General features: G+C 38.8%; 1 protein-coding gene across 6 annotated transcripts in view; it reads right to left on the reverse strand.

Annotated features, from left to right (window-relative positions):
* Positions 1–5,401, reverse strand: part of ZNF521 (zinc finger protein 521) — a 420,518-nt gene extending 415,117 nt beyond the window's left edge. Inside the window, exons 1-2 of one of the 6 annotated variants that reach the window (XM_077492591.1) lie at positions 5,166–5,401; positions 4,359–4,514 (exon numbers count right to left, since the gene is read on the reverse strand). In XM_077492591.1, the coding sequence (XP_077348717.1) occupies positions 4,359–4,398 (40 nt within the window). In that variant the 5' untranslated portion in view covers positions 4,399–4,514; positions 5,166–5,401. The remainder of the gene's footprint in view (positions 1–4,358; positions 4,515–5,165) is intronic. The other 5 variants (XM_077492590.1, XM_077492589.1, XM_077492593.1 and 2 more) reach the window with 5 other exon arrangements.
* Positions 5,402–15,633: the final 10,232 nt, after the last annotated feature.

A 15,633-nucleotide genomic window follows, 5' to 3' on the forward strand; every position in this document is an offset into this window, starting at 1 on the left:
CAATTATGAGACACAGACGTCTACAAAGACATTCTAAATCACATCTAGCCAAAGTCGAAGCAAAAAAAAAAAAAAGGGGAGAAGAGAAGAAGGAAGAAGGACACTTTTAAAAAAGGAGGAGGAGACATAAGGAACCAAAACAATTTATCTCCATGTGAAATGGAGGAATAGATCATTAGGGTAAGTAAAAGGGCTTCTAACTGAACAGAACACAAAAACTTAAAAACGACTGTAGTGGGACAAAGTATATTTTATATATATATATATATATATATATATATATATATATATATATATATATATATATATATATATATATATATATATATAGTCCCTTATGTGCTAAAAAAAAGTAAGGCAAATTCACTTTAATAGTACTCGCAGGCAAAATATGAATACATGTATGTTCTGAACTGGCAGCAATACTCCAATCCAAACTGTATCTAGTGGGCAGGTAAGCAAATCATAGATCTCCAAACACTAAGCCTACAATAAAGTGTGTGGTGGGGGGCAAAAAAAAAAAAAAAGTGAAGCACAACGTGTTGTCTAGACAAGATTTTTTATTTATTTATTTTTTATTTTTAAGGAATATGCTAAATATTCTGCTGCAATTAAGAGCTTCTGTATGTTCTAAATACAAATGAATAAAAGTAAATAAATAAAAAAAATAAAGTGCAATCAGCCTCTGTACGCAACAGCACTTTAAAATAAGATTTGACATGTTCCCCGAAAGGATGACAACGCTGAAATTTTAACATAGCAATAATAAATGCTTCATAAAAGGCAAACACAATGCATACAAGGAGATGCTGATGAATAGGCTGTCCATAATGAAAGTGAACTTTGCAATAAGGTCAGTGTGCCTGAAAAACAATGTGACAAAAATGTCAATAGGAACGAGTTCAGTGAGGAACTTCCAATTTTTCATTCACAAGCAACATGTTCCAGCCACATGTGCCAAAGCTTACAGACAGAAAGAATTGTGGGTGCAGTCACATCCCAATCCTTCTAACTGCTGAAAAGATCAGTCACCATGACTTCTCGTGTACACGGTCGCTTTATATATGGACTAATCCAATACACAAAGTTGCACTTTCCACAGAAGTGATCAGAACTGAAATTCCTTATGATCCTTCAAGTATTTATTTTATATGTCCCTTCACACCAACTTAGGACAAAATAATCCAACTTTAAATTTTTCATGGAGTAGTAGAAGCAAAACAGCCACATATACAGTTGAGTGCTCTGAAGGCACTCAGACCCAGAATGGGAACATATTAGGTTTTCACAGTACATATTGAAATGTGCTTTGATGAGGCCAAACAAGTTTCTCCTGCAGATGTAGGCATGATGTGGAGGGTTTTTTACAAGAAACTAAAAGCTACGGGAGCTCATACTCAAAGAAATATGTAGGTCAATTGTAATAAATCTCCACCTCTGCTTCTGGTACAACTGGGATAATGCAGATCCTGTGATAAGCAGCTTTGACAAGCCATAGCCTGGTGGTCTATTACAATTTAATCATGTCTATATTAAAAAAGTAAAAATGTGATGTATGACAGTAAAAAAAATAAAAAAAAAAAAAAAATGGTTTTCCATTGAAGACACAGTAGGCCTTTACTACAGGTATAGCATAATACGGAGCTGTAAACCTTAGTCTAATGATTTACCATACTTTTCTGAGGATGTCACCAAAATTGATGGTGACAAGTCTCCATTTTACCATTCTAATTAGTGGGGTCGTGGGCATAGCAAATCACTGGGAAAAAAAAAAAAAAAAAATGTATTCATAAATATTAATATACTGAAGGCCATATTAACATAATGGTGCACAATAAATTAACTCACTAATTTTGCCTAATGTCATCACATTACAAAAAGTGACATAACAGAGTGTGCCCTTTTAGACATTAGCGATAAACAGTCATTGTTTTTTTTTTTTTTTTTTTTACGGGTCTTGAACTTTTGTGAAACAAGAACTTATGTGAAAAAAAGTTGAAAAAAGGTGATAGTTCATAAAAAAAATAAAATAATAATAATAATAAAAGTCTGATTTAAAAAAAAAAAAAAAACATATAGACACAAAATGAAATCTAAATTTATATATATATATATATATATATATATATATATATATATATATATACACACATACACATACATATACACACACACACACACACACACACACACACTATAATATTAGTATATAATATATATATATATATATATATATATCATTTTATTTATTTTTTTAAATTAAAATAAAAAACAAAAAAACCCACAGAACCTTGACATATCTACATTGACAGGAAAAAAAAAGAACCCCATACGTGCATGTCTCCAACTACTGTGCTTATAGATACTTATAACAGGAGCTAAAATGATCTCTCCAACTGCACACAGACACAATTTACAGCATGACTATGCAGTGCTAACAGAAAACCCATTTATACAAACCCCATACTATTCCCTGGCACATTTAATAGGAACATGTTGTTTAAATTACCCAATGCTGTTTATTTTTTTTTGTTTTTTTTTTTGTTTTGTTTTTTAAACACACCGACTCTGGACAACGATTAATACAAAAAAACGGACAGCAAAGAAGCCTTCAGTTGCAAAACAGACGCAGGATCTAAACACACATTGAGCTTAAATAATTCAGTGAAACATACATAATATATATATCTCGTGACTGTCACTGTAAAAAAAAAAAACTATTACGCAGTATATTAAACACAAAAGCAATGTGTTGTATTAAATATATATCAAAAATAGTGGCTTTTGTTGAGTGTACTGTACATCTTTAAAGAAATCATTGGGCTCATTCACAAAGAAAATAAACAGTTGTGAGAAAAAAAAAAAAAGAAAGTCACGCTATGTATTCATATACAGATCTTGTGGGTAGTTTTTCCTCAAACTAGAATCTAAAGAAAAATGCATATGTGCTTAATCAGCCACAAAATTGGAACACTCAGATGAAAGTTTGATGAAGTGCTGGGCTAACACACAAAAAAAAGTGGCAGTAGCAGACTTTTCTCTTGTATGTTTAATTCCACTCTCAGTCCTTGGGTAATGAAGTAGAAGCACAGACACTTTGAAGCGACTCTCCCCAGTAGGAAGAAGAGCGAGAGGGTTAACTGGTGGTGCAATTCTACACTCCGGAGCAGACTCCAGCATTCCAGAGGGCCTAGCACAGCTTTCAATGCAACCACAACAAGCCACCCTTTGTCCTCCTCCTCCCCGGGTAGTCTCTCCTTTCTCTCTCTCACACACACCAGGTCCAACATACTGCTCTGGCCATTTTATCAGGTAAGCTTAACGGCTGTGGCACAAATGGGTGATTTTTGGTAACGCCTTCACTTTACCAAGATCCCCATCGCTAGTGATCCCTACATGTACAGCTACATTTAGTAGCGTACGATCATTAGCAGCTCATCACAACGTTCCCTACATCTAGGCGATTGATTGCTTGAGATTAATAGCAGGCAAATTTGCAATACCAAAAACAGGACATATCAGAATGCTTTTATTTATAGCTAAAAAAATAAATAAAAAAAAAAAATCTAAAATTTATATCTAGAAAAAAAAATAATAAAAATCTCAAACACAAAAATGTATATGCATATTTTGAATATAAAAACATAGGAAGGCACTTATTTCTTTAACTAAAAAAAAGGGGGGGGGGTGGGGGAAGGGAGCAGCCTTTGGCCAACACCAAGAGATGCCCTGGAAGAGAAGGGCTCAGAGCACTGCTCCTCCACAGTTTCCCCACAACAGACTCCTGCAGCAGGCGAGCCGTCACGTGACCAGACGCCTCCAAACTCTGCACATTCCAGCACAGTTTTCTGATCAATAAACTTTGCAACAGACCCCCCCCCCTCTTTCCTCCCCAACACCCCCAAAGAAAAGGCTCAGAAAAATATACAGTTAAACCCTAGTCCTCCCCTGCCCCCCCCCCCCCCCCCTCTGTAACTCTCTCCAGATGTTGCCAACTCCTGCTAAGTTTCCCCTAGATCTGTGTCCCGGCATGGAAGGGGAGCAGTTTGGGAATCATCGAAACATGCAAAGCTAATATTAAAAAAGGGATAAAAAAAAAATTTAAAAAAATTAAAAATATAAAAAGAACATAAAAAAAAGAAAGAAGAAAAAAGAAAAATAAGGGAGCAGCAGAAGAAGAAGAAAGGCTGCCCCAGTGCCAGTGAAGTTTGCAGTGCCCAGTCCTAGCTGTCAGTGCTTGCATCTCTGGATGAACAGGGAGGGTTAGAAGGGAAAAAAAAAAAAAAGAAAAGAATCAGACACCCCTAGCTTTTCCCCCCCACTTACACAGTAAAAAGGAGCATCGCTCGGTCTCTTACCTTTCAGCGATCTTGGTTTAGCTTGCTTGCGGCGAGACATCCTAAAAGCAAACAGCTGAAGTTGTTCAATGTCAGCCCGTTAACAACTATAAGGCAACAGACAACGAGGATCCCCTAAGCCAAGCTTTCCTCCAGCCTCCCTGTCTGCCCTCTTCCCTGGCCAAAAAAAAAAAAAAACATACAACCTTAAAAAAAAAAAAAAAAAAATTTAAAAAAAAAAAAAATCTTTATAATAAAAGCTGCATTTTAAATTTACAAAAAAAGTATCCAAAAAAAAATTCAAAATTTTTTCTATTAAAAAAAAAACAAAAAGCACACTACATTAAAACAAACAAAAAAAAGTGCACACTATCCAAAAAGGGGAAATATTCTCCAAACAGCAACAGCAAAATATTAAAAAATTAAAAAAAAAAAAAAAGCTACAAAATAATAGAAAAACAAATAGTTTCCTGTATTCCCTCTAGCACTACAACTATAGAGAAGGGAGGAAAGGTTACTCTGCTGTTGCATAGAGGTGCTGTTTATTTGTTATTATTATTATTTGCTTGTTGTGATGTTGTAAAAGGGGGGTCTTGTTTTTTTTGGGGGGTTCTGTTTTTGTTTTTTTTTTCTTTTTCTTTAGGGGGTGGGGGTCTATCTTCCGTTGGCTGGGCTGCTGGTAGAAGGAGCAGGATGAAGCTCCTTGTCTCTGGGAGGAAAAAAAAAAAAAAAAGAAGAAAAAAAAAAAAAAGTCTACGCCTGGATTCGGGAGAGGAGAGCAGAGAGAAGGAGATGTGTGCTGCTGTGTGCTCCCTCCTCATCACAAACCTGCAAGGTCTTGGACTGCGCTGTCGCTCCGGTAGTCCACATAATAATGGAAAATAGAAGCAAGGCCCCTAAAGCCATCAGGATGGCTCCAGAGGGGGCCCCTAACCCGCAGGGACTCGCTCTGTACGTAATCACTGAGGAAATCATTGTCAGCCTGCCTGCACTCACACACAGACAGAGGGGCATGATTAAAAGCCGAGGGGGACTCAGCCAAGACGTGGACTGGACGCCAAAGCAGCTACTCAGACCTGGATCGGGAGCCTCTGCAGGAGGATCGGGGAATAGACGGGAGGAGAAAGGAGAGCGGCAAAACAAGCGCAGCCACAGCACGCCCCGTCACACACACACACCGACACACTCACTCCCCCCCCTCCACCTCCATTCCCAGCCCACCGTGTCTTATTAAAGATACACAACTACTGCCAGACATGGATCTCTGTCCTCCATCACATTCTCCTCTCCCCTCCATCACATTCTCCTCTCCCCTCCATCACATTCTCCTCTGCCCCTCACTGAAAAGAATCAAAGGCATGTTCAGCTATGTGAGAGAAAGAGAAAGAGAGAGAGAAGGTCCCTCTTCTGGCTGCGTTCATGTAACCAGAGCACAGGAGTAGTCATCATCCCGGATCCGCTCTCCTCTCCTTCACTTTTCAACAATCTGCATTGTTTTTATTTTATTTAAGATTAGCAGTTTTTGTCCTGTGCACATCTTTTTCCGGTTGCTGAGAAGAAGTACATTATAAAGACGATGGCACCGAAATTGTCTTCGAGGCATCCCCAATTTTTTTTTTATTATTATTATATTTCTTTTCTTCTGCATATTGTTTTCAGTTGCTGAGAATAATCAAAACAAAAAAAAAAAAAGATACTAAATGATCTTTGAGGCATTCCACATTACTTTGTGTTTTTTTTGTGTTTTTTTTTTTTTTTTTGTTTTTTTTTAAAGAATTTTTCATTTTTTTTTTAATTATATTTCTTTTCTTCTGCATATTGTTTTCAATTGCTGAGAAGAATGAAATAATAATAATAATAATAATAAAAAAAAAGATAGGATCTAAATGATCTTTTAGGCATTCCACTTCCGGCGCTTTTGTTTTTCCATTTATTCTTTTTTTAAGATTTATTTTTTTTTTTTCCTTCTGCATATTGTTTTCAGTTGCTGAGAAGAATGAAACCAGAAAAAAAAAAAATGATAGGATATAAAATTATCTTTGAGGCATTCCACTTACTTCCAGTGTTTTTGTTTATTCTTTTTCCTTTTATTTTTTAAGAATTTTTTTTAAACTATATTTCTTTTCTTCTGCATATTTTCAGTTGCTGAGAAGAATAATGAAATGAAAAAAAAAATAAAAATGGATGATAGGATCTAAATTATCTTTGATGCATTCCACTTCCAGTGTTTTTGTTTTTGCCTTTTCGTTATTTTTTTTAAGTTTTTTTTTCCTTTTTTTATTATAGTACTTTTCTTCTGCACATAGTAAGCTCTGCACAGTTACTTTTTTTTATTTTTTTTATTTTTTTTTATTCTGGTACTATTACTACTTTGTTTACTCTGCACATAGTCAGCTCTGCACAGCAACTGGGAAGAATTAAACTAAAGTTGATAAAAATTTTTGAGGCGTCCTATTAAAAGTTAGATACACACTATCCACATTTTCTTTAGATTTTTTTCCTTAGGATTTACCAAAAACCATATAATATGAGGTCAAACCTTAACAGTTTCAATTTGTATGCAATCAGGTAGGCCCTTGCACTACATAGTTTTGGTACAAACAAACAACAAAAGTTGTATAGCGTTTATCCAGCTTACTTTTTCTCCCCCCCCCACCCCCTTTTTTTTCCCCCTCAAGAATTTTTTTTCCTATTTTATTTTTTATTTTTTTTATTTTTTTAAATTATAGTACTTTTCTTCTGCACATAGTAAGTGCTGCACAGTTAAGGTTTTTTTTAAAAAAAAAAATTTAATTTTTTTTTTTTTTTTAATTCTAGTACTATTACTACTTTAATTGTTTACTTTGCACATAGTGCAAGCCATACACAGCAACTCAAAGTTGCTGAGAAGAATTAAACCAAAGTTTATAGGATTGATCTTTGAGGCATCCCATTTACTTTCACAGTTTTTTCCAAGTTTTTTTAAATGTATTTATTAAATTGTAGTCATTTTCTCAGCACATTGCTTTCAGTTGCTGAGAAGAATGAAATCAAAGATGATCGGATCTAAAGCTGGGCTCAAACTGTGGGGGTTTTCCCGCATCCAATTCGCATGTCAGAGATTGTGACTGGCTCTATGGAGCCGGTTCACATTTCTCCGTTGCGGTTCCAGTGCGAATTTGCACAGGGGTCCTGTGCGCCTTTTGGTCCGTTTCAGGTCCAAATTCAGCCCAACAATGGCTGAAAACCGGACAGAAATGGTGAACGGGGAAGTACCAGACCCCTGCTGTGAGCCGCATGTGGCAATAGCGTGAAGCCAGCCTAAATCATGGGTGCTCAACCTGTGGTCCTCCAGCTGTTGCGGAACTACAACTCCCATCATGCCTCTACCTTTGGGTGTCATGCTTGTAACTGTCAGCAGTTTGCAAAGCTTCATGGGACTTGTAGTTCTGCATCAGCTGGGGGACCACAGGTTGAGCATCCATGATCTAAATGATCTAAGGATCTTAAATTATGAGGCATCCCTACTTCCGTTCACTTATTTCCCTTTTTAATTATTATTTTTTTTTTTTAAATTGTACTTTTCTTCTGCACATTGCAAGCGCTGCATGGCAACTGACAGTTGCTAAAATTATTTAAAGCAAAGTTGATAGAATCTAAATGGTCTTTGAGGCATCCCCGCTTTACTTTTTTTTTTAAAGATTTTTTTCAATTTTTGTTTTTTTTTAATTCTAGTAAGTACTTTTCCTTTACACATCGCTTTGAGTTGCTGAGAAGAATAAAGGTGATAGGATCTATATAATCTTTGAGGCATTCCACTTCCACTTTTTTATTTTTATTAAATTTTTTTTTTTTTTTCTTTATTGCAGTACTTTTCCTCTGCACATTGCTTTCAGTTGCTGAGAAAAAAAGAAAATTAAAAGATTATTATTCAGGATTTATATAGCACCAACAATTTACGCAGCGCTTGGATCTAAATAATCTTTGAGGCATTCCACATCCACCGTTTTCCTTTTTTTTTCTTAGAATTTTTTTTTTATTATTGTAGTATTTTTCCTCTGCACACTGCTTTCAGTTGCTTAGAGGGATAAAATCTAAGATGATAGGATCTAAATATTGAGGCATTCCACTTTTTTATTTTTATTATTTTTTTTCTTATTGTAGTAGTTTTTTACTTTTCCTATGCACATTGCTTTCAGTTGCTGAGAAAAAAAAAATACTAATTAAAAGATGATCTAAATAATTGATCTAATTATTTAATATAATTAAAATATAAATAAATTATTTTATAAATATAATTAAATAATTTGAGGCATTCCACTTCCATTTTTTTCCTTTTTTTTTTTTTTACTTAGAATTTTTTTTTTTATATTGTAGTACTTTTCCTCTGCACATTGATTTCAGTTGTTGCGAAAAATAAAATCAAAAGAGGATAGGACCTACATTTGCTTTGAGGCAGTCCACTTACTTCTACTTTTTTCCCTTTATAAAAGATTTTTTATTTATTAATTTTTTTTTAAAGAATTGTAGTACTTTTTCTCTGCACATTGTTTTCATTTGCGGAGAAAAATTCAACAAAAAACAGAATTTCAATCATTCCTTTGGAGGTGTCCCCACTTTCACTTTTTTTTTTTTTTTTCTTAAGAATTTTGTTTATATTTTTTTTTTTACATTAAAATACTTGCACATTGTTTTTAATTGCTGAGAATTCCAAAAAAAAAAAAAAAAAAAAAAAAAAAAAAAGGAAGATTATAGCATCCAAACTAGATATGTTCCCTACTTCCTTACACTTTTTTTTCCTTTAAAAAAAAAATAATAATAATTTTTTAAGAGCTTTACATTTCCTCTACACGTTATCTTAGGTTGCTGAGAAAACTTCAAAGAAAGAAAATAGGAATGAAACCCTTTGAGGTGTCCCTACGTCGTTACACCTCCCCCCCCCTCCTTTTTTCTTTATTGTAGTACTTTCAGCAACTTAAAACAATGTGTAGAGGAAAGGAGATTAACCAAAGATGATAAATCAAAACTATCTTTGAGGTGTCTCCACATCCTTCCACCATTTTTTTTTTTTTTTTATATATATAATTTTTTTTTTTTTTTTAAGAATTGTAATACTTTCTCTGCACATTGTTTCAGGTTGCTGAGAGGCGTTACATCAAAAGGCGATGGGATCAAAACTCTTTTTGAGGTGTCCCCATTTCCTACACTTTTTTCCTAGCTTTCTTTTCACTCTTCACATTGTTCTTCTAAACTCAATAAGATATATGTCTATACTGGAGAGATCCAGTAAAATAAGATTGGCTTCTTTATGCTTTACCTTAATGACCGCTCTCAGTACTTTCTTCAATTCCAATGCAAAACGATGACAATGGTGGCAAAGTCTTTGTGATATACAACTTTTATTGTAAACCTTCAATAAAAATCTATTGAAAAAAGGTAAAGATGATAGGACTGCAAGGCTCTAAGAAGTGTTTATTTGTCTTATACATTGCGATTGTTTTTTTTTTTTTTACTGTTATTGTTTTTGTGTCTTGTTAAATAAATGACTCCAGGGGAACTTTGTAATGCTTTGTATCTATTTTTTACTTTGATATATGAGTACACCTGTGAAACTTTCCTTTTACTGGTTTCAGCAATTTTCTGAGAAAAACTCAAGTGTGGTTTTGTTTTGAACATCCTGCTGTGGGGTTTCTGGACCGCTGGTGAATGGACCCCTGTCTGCGCCGCCTGCACCCAGCTGGGCGCAACATGTTTACTAAAACAAACTACAATAACGTTTTCTTATAGATAACTGAATGTTGTGGAAATTCAGATCTGAAAACCAAACCAAACATATTTTACTTTAGTTTAACAAAAAAAAAATCTCTTTTTGTTCAGCTTAAAAGAAGAACTCCAGCTTCTCCTTCCCAACACAACAGCCATTCTGCGTGTAAATGAATCACAACCCCAGTGTATCTGTATCTTACCTACTTTAGCTGTATACAGCAGATTTCTGTGTCTGTGATGTCACTCCCCCTCCTGGCTGAATTTCTAAATTCTCTGACTTCCTGTTTCCTTCCTTTGCCAGTCCTGATACTACATGTCCCATCATGCTTTGAGCCTCTGTAGCTTCAGGGCGGGCCATGGGAGATGCTTGTACCAGTTCTGGGAGTAGATGTGGGCAGGTCTAAGGGCTACAGTGGGTGTTTCTGGGCCTTCATGTGGGTGGTGATTGGGGAAAGATTGGCATTGTGTTATCCCCGCCCACACTCTTTTCCTCTGTGCAGTGAAGAGGGAGCAAGCAGGAAGTGGAACTTTAGTCAGAAAATTAAAATGGTTCTAAAGGCAATTTTTTTATAAAAAAATAAAATAAAAATAATAAACATGGCATCCTTCCCTGCTCTGTGTAATGGTTTCTTATACTTCCCTGCTCTGTGTAATGGTGTGTCATGCTTCCCTGCTCTGTGTAATGCTGTGTAATGGTGTGTCATGCTTCCCTGCTCTGTGTAATGCTGTGTAATGGTGTGTCATGCTTCCCTGCTCTGTGTAATGCTGTGTAATGGAGTGTCATGCTTCCCTGCTCTGTGTAATGGAGTGTCATGCTTCCCTGCTCTGTGTAATGGAGTGTCATGCTTCCCTGCTCTGTGTAATGGAGTGTCATGCTTCCCTGCTCTGTGTAATGGAGTGTCATGCTTCCCTGCTCTGTGTAATGGAGTGTCATGCTTCCCTGCTCTGTGTAATGGAGTGTCATGCTTCCCTGCTCTGTGTAATGGAGTGTCATGCTTCCCTGCTCTGTGTAATGGAGTGTCATGCTTCCCTGCTCTGTGTAATGGAGTGTCATGCTTCCCTGCTCTGTGTAATGGAGTGTCATGCTTCCCTGCTCTGTGTAATGGAGTGTCATGCTTCCCTGCTCTGTGTAATGGAGTGTCATGCTTCCCTGCTCTGTGTAATGGAGTGTCATGCTTCCCTGCTCTGTGTAATGGAGTGTCATGCTTCCCTGCTCTGTGTAATGGAGTGTCATGCTTCCCTGCTCTGTGTAATGGAGTGTCATGCTTCCATGCTCTGTGTAATGGAGTGTCATGCTTCCCTGCTCTGTGTAATGGAGTGCCATGCTTCCCTGCTCTGTGTAATGGAGTGCCATGCTTCCCTGCTCTGTGTAATGGAGTGCCATGCTCCCCTGCTCTGTGTAATGGTGTGCCATGCTCCCCTGCTCTGTGTAATGGTGTGCCATGCTCCCCTGCTCTGTGTAATGGTGTGCCATGCTCCCCTGCTCTGTGTAATGGTGTGCCATGCTCCCCTGCTCTGTGTAATGGTGTGCCATGCTCCCCTGCTCTGTGTAATGGTGTGCCATGCTCCCCTGCTCTGTGTAATGGTGTGCCATGCTCCCCTGCTCTGTGTAATGGTGTGCCATGCTCCCCTGCTCTGTGTAATGGTGTGCCATGCTCCCCTGCTCTGTGTAATGGTGTGCCATGCTCCCCTGCTCTGTGTAATGGTGTGCCATGCTCCCCTGCTCTGTGTAATGGTGTGCCATGCTCCCCTGCTCTGTGTAATGGTGTGCCATGCTCCCCTGCTCTGTGTAATGGTGTGCCATGCTCCCCTGCTCTGTGTAATGGTGTGCCATGCTCCCCTGCTCTGTGTAATGGTGTGCCATGCTCCCCTGCTCTGTGTAATGGTGTGCCATGCTCCCCTGCTCTGTGTAATGGTGTGCCATGCTCCCCTGCTCTGTGTAATGGTGTGCCATGCTCCCCTGCTCTGTGTAATGGTGTGCCATGCTCCCCTGCTCTGTGTAATGGTGTGCCATGCTCCCCTGCTCTGTGTAATGGTGTGCCATGCTCCCCTGCTCTGTGTAATGGTGTGCCATGCTCCCCTGCTCTGTGTAATGGTGTGCCATGCTCCCCTGCTCTGTGTAATGGTGTGCCATGCTCCCCTGCTCCGTGTAATGGTGTGCCATGCTCCCCTGCTCCGTGTAATGGTTTCCCCATACTCCCCTGCTCCGTGTAATGGTTTCCCCATACTCCCCTGCTCCGTGTAATGGTTTCCCCATACTCCCCTGCTCCGTGTAATGGTTTCCCCATACTCCCCTGCTCCGTGTAATGGTTTCCCCATACTCCTCTGCTCCGTGTAATGGTTTCCCCATACTCCCCTGCTCTGTGTAATGGTGTGTAATACTCCTCTGCTCTGTGTAATGGTTTCCCCATACTTCCCTGCTCTGTGTAATGGTTTCTTATACTTCCCTGCTATGGGTAATAGTTTTGCAGAGAGCAGCCCTGATCCTCCTCATCCCCCACTGCCGCACGCTAAGAGGACACTCATGTATGCTTCCGCATGCAACCCACACAGAAAACACATGACTATGCCCACCAACCACGGATCACTCTCATGGTCTTATTTAGTCTTATTTAGTTTCTGAATGCATGACAACCCGAAATAAAAAAAATAAAAATAAATAAAAAACGCATGATTTGCCCCGTGTTTCAAAAATGCTCAGCAATGTAGGTCATGTTTCCAAATACAACCAGCACAGAAAACATGCACTTTGAGTTTCAAAAACATGTGTGGCACCCTGCACAAGAATGCGCACTTTGAAAACGCACGGCAACACACATCACACGTGGGTTATCAGTCATTCACATCTGCGCTTTTCTGAATGCACGGCAGGCAACACACGAGAAAATGCACGCATTGGTGAGGGATTCAAAATTGCCTGGCAACATGTTGCTTGTTTGCATTACCATTTTTTTTGCCTCTGCAGGTTTCTAAATGCAATTAAAAAAAGAAAAATGCACCCTTTACTATGCGTTTCAAAAACGCGCAGCAATGTGTGTCACATCAGTGTTACCATTTAGGCTGTGTTCTCATTTACACATTTCCAAACACACAGCAAAGAAAATGTGCATTGTCATGTATTTCGAAAACAAACTGCAACTCGCATCCCTTTTGGGTTACCATTTGTTCACATGGGCATTTCCAAATGCACGGCGTGCTTGCATTACCATTTGCATCTGTGCATTTCCAAATGTACAGTAACCTACACGAAAATACACACATCATGCTTGCGTTACCATTAGTTTGCATCTGTGCATTTCCGAATGTACAGCAACCCGTAAGAAAATGTATGCTTTTAGGCGCGGCAATGCGCTTGCATTATGATTCGTTTGCAACTGCGCGATTCTAAGCCACAAGAAAATGCATAGTGTGCTTGCGTTACCATTTGTGTCTGTGCATTTCTGACCGTATGGCAACCAACAAGAAAATGCACACCATTCCATGCTTTTCAAAAACACATGGCAGTGTGCATCGTGCTTGCATTACAAAATATTCGCATTTCCAAATGCACAGCAACCTGCAGGAAAATGTATGCTTTTCTGGGAGTTTAGACCAGGCACAGCGTCCTTTTGCATTACCATTACTTGCATCTGTGTGTTTCCAAATGCACAAAAAACTGCAAGAAAATGCATGTTTTTCCATGTGTTTTGAAAACGTGTAGCAATGTACGCCACACTTGTATTCATTTTTCCAAATGAGCAAAAAAAGTTTGCTTTGCTGTGCCAAGCCAAGCACGAAATGCGCGTCGTGCTTGGCTTACCATTCGTTCACATCTGCGTGTTTCCGAGCGCAGGGCAATCCACAAGACAAAGTGAGTAGTGAGTAATGCTGTGATCTGTGAGGAGGGACTTGGGAGGTTTGGATTTCTCCTGTAGGTATCACTGGACAGGGCTGAATGTTAATTAGGATGTATTCCATCCCTCCCACCATCAGAGCAGTGAAGGAAGTTACATCATTTGCAGGGTCTCAAAGACTACAAAGGGGTGTGTTTTAGGCTAGAGATGCTGCAGGAAGTGGCAGTGGAAGGGTGTCTGTCTACATTAGACTATACAGAGAGTGTCACATGGTACAAAGTCACAACTAAACCCAAAATATCAGGAGATCTGCAGACAACAGAGCAACATGGTACAAAAGTATGAGCTATGCTGGGAGTGATCATTCCATTTAGGTCTAGTGAAAAGAGTGGTTTTACACAGAGCAGCCCCAATCCTCCTCTTCTTGTAACCCACACAGAAAGAGACCTGGGGAGAACCTTGAGTCCCATGCACATTGCTGGATCGAGATCAGGCTTAGGTAAGTATTAGGAGGGAGCTGCACACTGAAGGTTTTTTACCTTTGTGCATAGAATGCATGAAAGAAAAAAAAAAAAAAGAAAAAAAAAAAAAAACACCTTCAGCCTTCACAGCCACGTTAAAGTGGTAGTTAAAGTGGAGTTCCACCCAAAAGTGGAACTTCTGCTTATCCATCCCCTCCACCTCCCCAGTGCCACATTTGGCACCTTTCAGGGAAGCGGGGGGGGGGGGGGTACCTGTTTTTGACAGGTACCATTCCCCTCTCTCGGGAAAGTCTCTCTGAAGTTCAACACCCCCCCCTCCAGTGCAGCTTGTTCACTCATGCACAGTAGGGAACTGGCTGTGAAGCTGAAATGCTTCCCTGCCAGGTTCCCTTACCAGGAATGGTGGAGGCTGCACCCCGACAGCCGATCAGAAGATCGGTTGGGATGCTGACATCAAGGGCTCCCTGGATAGGTAAGTGTCCATATATTAAAAGTCAGCAGCTGCAGTATTTGTAGCTGCTGACTTTTAATTTTTCGTGGGGGGCTGGACCTCCTCTAAGTCCTGATAATAAAAAAAATCTGGCCCCCTGCATTTTAATGGTATAATGTGCTAGCATGCATTGAAGTCTCTGTTTACCTTGTAGGGTCCTTCTCCGGGTGTCCAAATCACTGCCTGCATGATTTGGACATCTCTTATTGGTGGAGGAGACACTTTCAGTGACCAGGTCCTCCCTCATAGGCTCCAGAGGGAGAAGAACTCATGGGGGATGGGCACCAGTGCCCACGATAATCACAAGCAGGAAACTATCTAGTTCAAAGGGCAGAAAATTTGCTTGGCTCATAGGGGAAACTGATTTTGGTCCTTTACACTGCAGGATGGGTTAGGAAGTGGTGTTTGGAGTCAAGACTGAGGCGTAAGGCAATTGACGCACAATTCTCTATTTAAATTTCATTTTTGCCTGAATTTGGGCTTTAAGGAGTTGAGACTCTTCACATAATAAATTGTGAATATTCACTTCAATTATCCAATCATGTGCATATGAAATTAATAAACAGGAATTTGCATTTCACATGGTTGGATAAATAAAGTGAATATTTACACAATTTGAGTATTCGCAACTCAGCTTCATTATGTCAACAACTAAACCAAACAACAAAGATGCGCAAAAAAGTGTCATCTAATAGTAAAAAAAAAAAAAAATAATTCTTAGTGACAGCTGCACTCACAAAATGTCC

The sequence above is a fragment of the Lithobates pipiens genome, unplaced genomic scaffold (assembly GCF_037356315.1).
Source record: "Lithobates pipiens isolate NorthernLeopardFrog02 unplaced genomic scaffold, aLitPip1_a1.2 Scaffold_19, whole genome shotgun sequence".
NCBI lineage: Eukaryota > Metazoa > Chordata > Amphibia > Anura > Ranidae > Lithobates > Lithobates pipiens.